The sequence below is a fragment of the Limulus polyphemus genome, unplaced genomic scaffold, assembly GCF_000517525.1.
Source record: "Limulus polyphemus unplaced genomic scaffold, Limulus_polyphemus-2.1.2 Scaffold3428, whole genome shotgun sequence".
Taxonomy (NCBI): Eukaryota; Metazoa; Arthropoda; class Merostomata; order Xiphosura; family Limulidae; genus Limulus; species Limulus polyphemus.
In genome coordinates, this window is record NW_013669038.1 from 51,643 (window position 1) to 62,900 (window position 11,258).

At 34.8% G+C, this 11,258-nt stretch overlaps 2 protein-coding genes across 2 annotated transcripts in view; both read right to left on the reverse strand.

The window, feature by feature from the left end:
* The window catches only part of LOC106469328 (F-actin-methionine sulfoxide oxidase mical1-like), a 20,693-nt gene extending 17,200 nt beyond the window's left edge, over window positions 1-3,493 (reverse strand). The window contains exons 1-2 of the mRNA XM_013929817.2: window positions 3,365-3,493; window positions 2,648-2,822 (exon numbers count right to left, since the gene is read on the reverse strand). Coding sequence (XP_013785271.1) covers window positions 2,648-2,822; window positions 3,365-3,369 — 180 coding nt within the window. The 5' untranslated portion in view covers window positions 3,370-3,493. The remainder of the gene's footprint in view (window positions 1-2,647; window positions 2,823-3,364) is intronic.
* A 726-nt stretch (window positions 3,494-4,219) lies between these two features.
* The window catches only part of LOC106469329, a 16,442-nt gene continuing 9,403 nt past the window's right edge, over window positions 4,220-11,258 (reverse strand). Inside the window, exon 2 of the mRNA XM_013929818.2 lies at window positions 4,220-4,941. Coding sequence (XP_013785272.1) covers window positions 4,220-4,936 — 717 coding nt within the window. The 5' untranslated portion in view covers window positions 4,937-4,941. The remainder of the gene's footprint in view (window positions 4,942-11,258) is intronic.

Below are 11,258 nucleotides of genomic sequence, written 5' to 3' on the forward strand. Positions count from 1 at the left end.
CATATTACACATGGATGGATATCTTTTGGTATGTCATCCTTTGTCGATTAGACTTCCAAGAGTTTATCTACAAGTGGCACTCTACACTAGGTAGCTGCTGCCCATTTCACCTTTCTTACAACATAAAATATGTGATACAAACCATGCTCTTGTATTTCAGTTAAAACCTTAAGATACTTAGATAGTGTAAATGAGAACATTAAATTTCTTGGGTGTGTACACAAAGTTTAAAGGTGTTTAAGAGATAGTAAGTCTGGATATTTCATGTTTTTTGGGCAAACTAATTTACATGCAAGTCTCAGATAAGTCCAATTTCTGACAGAAGAATTGGGCAAGAAAGTTAAATAAATGAATTCTGAGCTAAGAAGTAAAGAGACTAGACTCATGGTGTTAAAGTGAAACAGTCTTTAACAGATGCAAAGCCAAAACTGTTTATACTTAAGTGACCACCGGACAGTCAGTAATTCTCCTAATGAATTGGTTACCCAAAAAATAGCAATTACCTCACAGGCAAGGGCAGACTTCGCAGCATATATCACAGAGGGGAACAAGATGAAAAAATGATATTAAAGCTATAACTAGAAAAATGCAAAACTGATAAACCATGGGACAAGTGCCCCTTGTGGACCAATGCTCACAAGATGTTTTTCATTCATCAATCAAAACAAATAGGACTGTATGTAAATCTAGTGTGCCTAAAAGGTAACCTCAATTTTAACCAGAAGTGGTAACAGTTACTAGTCATTCTTGTACCATATGGGGCAAGTGCCCCTTGTGGACGCCTATGCTCACAAGATGTTTTTCATTCATCAATCAAAACAAATAGGACTGTATGTAAATCTAGTGTGCCTAAAAGGTAAACTCAATTTTAACCAGAATGATAACAGTTACTAGTCATTCTTGTACCATAGGCATAGTTTGAAAAAGCTATAGATATCATCAACTTGGCCACCAAAGAACACTGCTGTAAATGATCTATTTATATACAGTGTTAAGTAATTGCATCTTCTGTGGGCAAAGGAGATACTATCTGCTACAGAACAACAAAGACAACTATAATGAAACAATTTCAGTAGTTATCTGGACCATGTGTTCATACCAAAACTCCATGTAAACAGGCTAAACATAATAATTTTGAAATTCCCATATTTATAAAAAACTAGCCTATATATCCATTCAACACGTAGCAGGCCAGAACCCTTTTGCATGTCTTTCAACATCAATTTGTCTTCTTCACTTTGCTTCTTCAGCAGCTGCTTTTGACTGTGTCAGTTATTTTCTTTCTGTTTCAGTTATCCAAACTTTTTCTAAGTTTCTTTTTATTTTGTGGTGTCATATGTGTACTTTTTCTTTCTCTGGCTAACAGAGAAAGAACACTGTGGCTAACACTGTTTCTGAACTATTTTCAGTTTTATTCAGAATTTTAGTTTAGAATTTGTTTCATAGATGGTGCTAGAAGTGTTCAGTTGAAATGAAAAGCTGAAGCAGCTTGATGCTGTAAACATGCCTTCTTTTAATTTGAATATCAACAAATGTCTAAAATCCTTCATTTAATTTATAATTTTACTGAGAGAGCTTCCTATAAATATGACCATTTATATATTAAACATAAAATCCTGATTCAACTAGTAATTGAATACAAGACTTTCACAGAGTCAAGCACTATTACAACTAACGAACTTTGACATCCAATGTTATCATGGTATTAGTGTTTTTTATTGAATGAGTTTGCTCTAAACATGATTACTTATCAATAAAAAAAACAACTCTGATGTGTCACAGTTGTATTACCAAAGTATCAAGTTTTTTGTTTGTTTTTTATTACAGTGCAAAAGGTTTGTCCCATATTCATTACTACTTTCAGGGGTGTAGGAAGGAGTTGCAAAGTGGGGGGTGCTTGGCCAGACATGCAGATTTATAATTAAAAATTTAAAGTATAAGGAGCTGCCAAAAGCAGCTCAATCTAAGGGGTCTGGGGGCATACCCCCCAGAAAATTAACATAATATAACTTACAATTGCTATAAAAGTAAAACATGTAAAAGTGGGTGGGGGGGTGCTACAACACCCCTAGTTCCGACACCTCTGACTTTGAGCATGAACCTCGGTATTCTCCCTCTTTTTTTTGTATAACAAATTATTTTAGAAGCCAACATTAATGTATGTACAAAGACGATATAGAAGCTTTTCCAACAGGATCTATTTGGCTAACTTAAAATGTTATGCTTCACATAGTAGTGAAATAATCTTTGTGTTGAATCAGCTTATATGAGGTTAAGACTGCAAAAGAAAGTCGCAACATCTCAGATTTCAACACAGATAGTTTTCTGCCAGATTAATGTTGGATAAACTCTTATGTTTAAATCTTTCATCTTTTAGTGTTAACTAAACTAGCAGTGCAAGTGGTGTTGTTTTTTTATATAATATAAAAATAATTTTGCAACTAAGAAGAAATTTGGGATCAAAACTTTATGAAGTAGGGGGGCAAACTTTAAGCTACATTTGTATGTGTAATGTTATATTTGAATAAAAATGATCTATAATAAGAGTATGCAAAATTTGTATATTTATGAAATCCATTTCTGTCCAGTACAAGGTTCCTTGAATTTTCCATTATTTTTGTGGTTATGGAAAACAACAACTAAATACCTCTCTTTCCGATTCCGCAGTACCAATTTCAGTCCCGACTAATTCTGCTTCTTCCATATTTTGGCTTTTTTCAACCGATTCCGCTGTCACATCACTGTCTTTCTCTCCATCTTCCATATTGTTTTCTGATGAGATCAAAGTAACATTTTGTTCCATGTTTTGATCGCCAAGAACCGGATCACTCTTAGGCTGCTTGAGAATGTAAAGTTTTGTGAATGTTTTCTTAGAAGAGTCAATTTATCACTCTAAGTAAGTGATAATAAACCAGCTTTTTTGTTTAGGTTGTACTCGATCATATGGAGGATCACTCTTAGGCTGCTTGAGAATGTAAAGTTTTGTGAATGTTTTCTTAGAAGAGTCAATTTATCACTCTAAGTAAGTGATAATAAACCAGCTTTTTTGTTTAGGTTGTACTCGATCATATGGATTCTAATGGAACAAAAGAATATGTAACTTTTTCATCTTTATAGACAAATAGCTAAACAAGATACCACAATGACAATACCAATGGTGTTACTTTGCTAAAAGTAGAGATTCACCATCAAAACAAGTACAAGAAAATCATCTAAAACAGTAGATTAAACTGATCCATTACATATTAGCCCATAGTGTAGTAATATGGAAAACTATTTTCCCAACTAAATCTTATGAAATTAAAAGCTGGATGATCAAAATCCATCTATCCAATTCATATCCTGACTATGTGAGTAAACACAATCCATTTTAACACTCACCTAAGCTGTGTCCCCACTAACAAGATATCGTTACATCTGTTGAGTACAGCTAGTGGTTAAACTGATTAGAAGCTGTAACGCAAGTGATACTGAAGGACTTTTTGATTGGCCATGTAGAGGTATACATCTACCAATACATGTAGCATTGTTAATAACTCTAAGAAACAGTAGTGTTAATGTTACAAAGAAATACAAAATGTCCAACTTTTCAAGGATTTAAAATAATAAATGATTTGAAAAGTCATTACTTAATTTGCTTTTAGAAACAGTTACTGGCAAAGAAGTGACCAACTTCTGAAAGTTTTTAGGCCAAAAACTATTGTAATAAACAAACTTAAGTTGTTGTTTTTTTTAAGTACATTATTTCTTTTAATTGTCACCAGGTGGTAGCATTGTAGAGTATATTTTAGATTAATCTCAGCATTGATCTTGTACTTTATACTCTTGTTCAAGTCCAAATAACAAGGTAATTTAAAGATAACTAAGGTTCAGAGTTTTGTGGATAATTTATGAAGATACCATCATAAAGATTTGGGTTTCTTGCCGACTAATTGGTGCCAGCTTAAAATTCAGCTGCTTTGTTTGTTTGTTTTTACAGAAAAATGAAAGTGTTAGTCTAGCTAAATTAAATATTTTGCTATTAGATATCAAAGGATACATAAATTACTACAAAAGTAAAATATGAATGAAACAGTTTGTTTGAAATAACAGCAAAAAGTACAAGTTAGTGTTTAGCTTATGGCAGGGATGTTGCTGGGTGCTGGTTCACCCCTAATAGATTTGGGGTGCTGTGAAAAATGCATCTTATTAAACTAACCTATTAAATTGCAAGTCTGTCTTAATTATTTTGAATAATAGCTGCTGCTTCAGGGTCAAAGCCTAAAATGTTTTTAATTGCCAGCAACACCCCTGGGTTTACAGCACAGTCTTTGACAGTAGAAACTTTCTGGTCTCTGTTACCACTTACTTGTGGAAGTTCCATCTCTCTCTGGGAGTCAAATTCTTCTTCCACAACCATTTTGGAAGAAGTTTGTTGAAGCTGAAATACTGTGGTCATCTCAGAACTATCTAAATCTGTGAAAACATTAGTTTCTGTTGTGTTTGAAGACAACTGCTCTGGTCTTTTGTCTTTGGGTTGTTGGCAACTTTCGGAAATTTCCAATGGATTGGGGGCGATGGAACTATCAAAACTCGTAAACTCCTGATGAGAAATCAGCTCATCTACATAAGAGGATTTAATGTTTGTCTCCTTTTTGCTGGAAATATCCAAATCTTTTCTGTGTACCTCTTTTGGTGAAAACTGGTCAGGTTCTGAAGACAGTGGGTCAAACATGTCTAGATCAACCAAACTTGAAGTTTCTTGCGAAGCTTCTAATGTTTGACTATGTTCAGATTCAGTAATTGATGATTTTGATGTGGTTTCATTGAAGTTAAAACTCAAAGGGTCAAAATCCAAGATCATATCCTTAGTATTTTCAGCACCTGGTGACAAAGGAATTGAAGTATTGATGGGAGGATTGTCTTCCATATCCATAAATGAGTCCACTCCTGACATTATAGCTAGAAAGGAAGCAGAATTACTTTTAAATCTCGGGGAATGATTGTGTTTAAGTTGCAGAATTTTTATTATGACATGTATTTATTTGTTGTTGTTGTAGAGATGACTTGTGTGACATGTGATCCGTCATCTAGCTCGTTTTTATGCTTTAAAAAAATTATTAGATTATCGTTTATAGAGTATAACAATTATTAAAGAACCGATTTATTGATGACAAGTTAAAACGAGCTTTCAAGTTAGAAATGTGACAGTATTGTGCTTTGTCATGAACATCAGGACTGATTGTAAGATGATAGTTTCTGTGTGGTACATTTCAACTTATCATGGTTATTTTCTAAATGCCCGTATGTTATAAATATACAACTTTTGTAACATCACTCTTCTAAACATATTTATCTTTGCCAACAAAGAAAATATGAAATAAAATACTTTAATTTCAAACTTAGACAGTTGCATCTTCTGTATATACAGGGTACCATTTTACACACAGTTTTCCTTCCGAGTATAATAATGACTGGTTTCCTAGGTAACCAATAACAAGTGTTTGAAGAAATTTATAACAGGATTAGCTAACAGTCTTATCATTAAAACCTGGCTTTAGAAATTACTAAAGTCTTTAGATTAAAAACTGTTGTCTTCAAATAGTTATTTCGTATTCGTAACTTTTTAAACCTAAAACAAATATTAAATACAAATTTAGTCATTATGATGATATATTTAAGACTGGAGGCCTTTGTTAGATTGAGACGTGATATGTTGACGAATAAACTTTAGAAAATCGTATTATCGAAAGTCAACATTACTTTAAAAAAATGTGTAAAATACTGTGGTTAAAAATCTGAGTAACAAAAGCAATGGAATTCTTTCATTCAGATGATCAGATAGGAAGATCAAACGGTTTCTTCCACCTTTCTTATATGTTTGTATTCATAATGCTTTCCTATTTATTCCATTTAGGTCCCCGCTGCTTCAGCTGAAGAGCTAGCACTCGCTAGTAAAGAACTTTTTAACGACTCAAATTGCTACATTCTTCCCTTCTCACAAACAACGCAGGTCCTCGGGTCTAATTTTAGGGTCGTAGAATGGCCTCCAGTTTGCCATCAATATAATAATTTTATCATTGTATCTATCCTCGCGTCGGATTTGAACCAGAGACCTTTCCGCACACCAACCAGTAGGGCAGTTTATCTAAATTGTAAGTCATTTTCTTATAGACTCAACTTTTCTTTTTGTTGCTTTTTTATAGAGATTTTATCTTAAGCTCAAGAGTACGTTTGTACTGAGAAGTGATAAGAATTAGTTAATATTTTGAATTGTTTTATATGTGTTTGTCAATATAAAAAATTACCCTACCTCTCAGCAAACTGGACAATGGTTCATCGAAGGGGGGCGCGAAACAAAATGAGAAAATAAAACGAAGATTTTTTGTTCTTTTACCGTTATTGTAATTAAGTAATAATTGTAATGTTTTTGTGAAAACTATTTTATAACTGAAGATATGTAATTTTGTATTTACTTACAGTATCGGTCATGATAGTACACCAGATTCTTATGTTTGTGAACCACTGCGCTGTTTGAAAATAATTCACCACATCCGCAGAAAATTAAACCCTGCCTTATGCTCTACTCTCAACCTTAGTAATCACCAAATTCAAGTTTTTAAATTGTGTCTTGGAAAAAAAAAAGATGAATATTTAATTGCGTGTTTATTATGCCCCCAAAATCACCCAATTCCGAATTATTCGTGGTTGAAATGACAACTGTATAGTTTTTAACCATTTGTTTACATTCACTGGTTCTACTAATGGTAAACTACTACGTTTCATACTTGTAATAAAACAATAACTTAAGATCTTGAACTATTATTTTAATTAGTACCATAGATGTGTACTTACACCTTTTATTTCTTACTATAAAAGCCATTAAAATGAATCCTTTTTTACACTATTATGTAAACTCCAAGGCGAACTAATAAGAAGCAATGTATAACAACAGTCAAGCATAATTTTCATAACAAATATTAGACCTAATAGTTTCCATCGTTTCGACAGTATTTCGTGTTTAACACTGCAGTTGTTAAACAAGTTTATAAATAGATAATTAAGAGTTATTTCTTGTTTGTTAGATTTCATGAAAAACTCCAAGATGGCTATCTGCGCTAGCCGTTTTAGAAATGATAAACTAGAGGGACGCCAGCTCATCAACACCAGCGTTATGATTGGCTCGTTTTACTAGACACGATGTAATTTATTTACGGCAGTTAAGGGATGGGATAAATATTAGAGCGGTTAGGGCTGGTTTCGAGATTTTTTTTTGGTGTTTTGTTCAATTTAAGTCATTTCATTGGATAGGACAAGCTAGATGGACCATCGGGTCCCTTATTGTCCTTTAATGTAAACAGCTTCAGCGTGGATACAAGTTTGTTCTCACTTGACAGTTTACCCAGGATGGCTTATACAAGTTCGTTCTCACTTGACAGTTTACCCAGGATGGCTTATAAGTTCGTTCTCACTTGACAGTTTACCCAGGATGGTTTATACAAGTTCGTTCTCACTTGACAGTTCCCCAGGATGGCTTATAAAAGTTCACCAAGATAATGTACTAAGAACAGAAGCAAAGATGAAATTAACGTTATCTTTACGTTTAATATACAGTGAAAAATGTTGCCTGTGAACCGAAACGTTTAATATCCGTTGAAATAGGAATGTTTTCACTTTTTTAGAAGGACTGAACAGTTTTCCCAGCTGGTCTACTCACAAATGTTTACTTTACTGAAGCTATATTTAATTTAAAACCTGGAGAACCCTAGACGACAAGAAATCAAACCTTATGAAAACATGTGCTAACAACAATATCCCGACCACAAGTACAAGTACCTGGAAACCATCCCATAAAACAGTACAGTCACTTTGAAGCATTGTTTACAACACGACTAGGCGCAGCGCAGTTTGATTAGAGCTGGTATATAAGCAACAATAATATATATATTGTTATAGGATATTTCTATGGTAACTCTGAATGTGTCTATTGTTCAAAAACTTGCCGGGCTATTACTAGTAATTAATTACACAAATAACGAACTTCTAAACAGTGGGGATTGACATTTGTCCTTATAAGGAACTTGTTGTCCTTCCATGGAAAGTATTAACACTGTCTACAGTGTACATACACACATTTTGTACGAGTAATTGTTAACAGTGCGTCATCTGGTGTCCCTACACAGCGTCAGCGTGACGTCACGTATAAAAACCTGCTGGAGAAAGCGTGACACTGGCCACATTGCCAACTGTTCTGACAAGATTTGTAAACTTACGTACTTATCACAGCTGCTAACCTATAGACCTCGAAATTAGTTCGCAAGAATCATACTTTCGGGGTAACTTGTAGTCGTGAAAAACAAGAATTAATAAACATTCATACTGTTTCTTTTGTAAACCAAAGTGTCGTTTACATGTCTGGAAGTTGTTCGTGACACTACTAGTTAGACGGTACATTAATTACTGGGTTAATGTTTAGTTTTGATCTATGTGGGCAGCTTGCTTTGATCAGAATTAATGATAAAACTATCTGGCTGTAATACAGAACCTACTAATGTTGGTGTTTCGCCAAACTGTCGGGATAAAACAAGATACACACACACACACACAAATTATACTTCCAAAACACTTCAACGTTGAAAACTATCATGTAATGAGTCAAAGTTCCGGGATAGGTAACTATAGCAACTTGATGGAATCCATCTTATCATCTAGCCTCACTTCGAACACTAAATTAATAAATAACTTCCTCTCACACTATCAACGTTGAAAACTATCATGTAATGAGTCAAAGTATCGGGACAGGTAACTATAGCAACTTGATGGAATCCATCTTATCATCTAGCCTCACTTCGAACACTAAATTAATAACTTCCTCTCACACGTGGCACCGGTAACAATGTACTAGTGAAGACAGACGTGGCACCGGTAACAATGTAGTAGTGTTAGATACAGAACATTGTTTTGGTGTAAATAAGGTGTCACAACAACTTCATCAGTCGGCTGTGGTGTTAGATACAGAACATCGTATTGGTGTCAATATTTATCACAACATTTTCATCAGTCGGCTGTAGGGGGGGGGCACATAACAATACTTCCCCGGGGCCCTTAACTCTCGTCGGCCCTGCTGTCTCTGTTGATGTTATCAAATACTGTTAGCTTCTAAAGCCATGCCAGTTGTTTCTTTGTTTTCACTGTGAACTTAACGTTGAAACGGCACCGGTAACAATGTAGTAGTGAAGACAGACGTGGCACCGGTAACAATGTAGTAGTGAAGACAGACGTGGCACCGGTAACAATGTAGTAGTGAAGACAGACGTGGCACCGGTAACAATGTAGTAGTGAAGACAGACGTCTGTCTTCACTACTCCATTGTTACCGGTGCCAATGTTTAAACCCGAATTCACCGTTAAATCCTTATCCGATTTTAACGCTGACTAATCTCGTCGGCGCGTGCATGTGCACACCAAAAGTGAACATACACTCATGCAGATACACACACGCATACGTTGCCATGGAAACTCGTCATCTGGAGCGTGCGTTTCCGCTGAACATAAAGTGCTGATGTAGCACGCCCATAAACTTTGCAATTATTGTAATGCAAGTTTTGTCGGCAATAATATAGCACTAATGACCCTATGCACATACAAGTATCAATACCTGTTTATTCTCGTATCTAAAGTTTATTTCAGAATCAGCCAAGAATGATCTCCATAGTTCACTCAGCAATTAAAATATCCAACGTAAAATATAATAAATTATTCAAATAATCCCATACTTACTCATAGAGTTCACATGCATCCAGTCCGTGTTTTAAGGTTAACTATTTATGCAAAGTTCTTTATAGAAAAATCACCATCAACATTGTAATTAATCCTAGTAATTATTCCGATGGCCTCCTGTGTGTTTAACGTATAAAATAATTATTCCGATGACCTCCTGTGTGTTTAACGTATAAAGTAATTAATCCTAGTAATTATTCCGATGACCTCCTGTGTGTTTAACGTATAAAGTAAATGGTTTCACTTTCGTTTTTTTTTCTGTGACGTTCTATATACCAAGTGTTGCGACAAGTAGAACACAAGCTCATTCACTATGGTACAAAATGTAGACCCCAAAGGTAGTGAACTGTATAAAAACAGTGTTCCAATAAAGTTCAAATGTCACCTAACACAAATACTTTAGAAGAGCAAGAAGTACACGAGGGTTCTATTTAGAAGTTTACCTGGAATAAATGTAAACACAGCAAGTATTGTAAAGAAACTGGAAGGTGACAACAGAGGGTTGAAGAGAGAGTTAAAGTTACTCTGTAAATTCAATATTGTATCCACTGTGGAGGGGAGGATAAAGACAACAAAGGGTTGAAGAAAGAATTAAAGTTACTCTGTAAATTCAGTATTGTATCCACTATGGGAGGGAGGGAGGATAAAGACAACAAAGGGTTGAAGAAAGGGTTAAAGTTACTCTATAAATTCAATATTGTATCCACTATGGGGGGAGAGGATAAATACAACAAAGGGTTGAAGAAAGAGTTAAAGTTACTTTATAAATTCAATATTGTATCCACTATGGAGGGAGAGGATAAATACAACAAAGGGTTGAAGAAAGGGTTAAAGTTACTCTGTAAATTCAATATTGTATCCACTGTGGAGGGAGGAGACACCCTTCCTCCGTCTGAACCAGACATCAATGAAATTAATGAACCCATTCTTTGGGGCAGATTAACTTTCCCTGCGTCAAATTAAGTTCGGTCAAAATTCCCAGCTTTAATATTAACACGATCCATCATTTAATCACTAGTTTTCTCGACACGTTAAAAATGTGATTCAGAGTATTACAGTTACGGAAAATAACCATTTGAAGGATGTTAAGTGAAGAAGACTAATGTTCACTGTTAGTCTGGGTCATTAATTGAACACGTATCGTGAATCAACGAGAAGATAACACTTGTGAATTATCAACTCCAGCTACAATGAATGCAAAGTAACAGAAAAAGGAACTTACTTTTGTCACTTCAGAGAAGAGAGATCACAAGTTTGGAGTTCGACGGTCCAGAAGTAGTTGTATTATAGAATATATTTTTCAGAATAATTTATACAACAAGCCGCCATTATCGAATCGGTTCAACTAACTGCAACAGCCGATTCCTGCTAACAGTGACTATCGCAGATCAATCACGTTGCTAGGGGCAACCGAGCGGGCTTTTGGTCCAGCAGTGTCTGCAAGTCTGGCTTTTCTGACTAACAGCACGTGTTCTGTTTTTTTTTGTTTGTTTTTTTTTC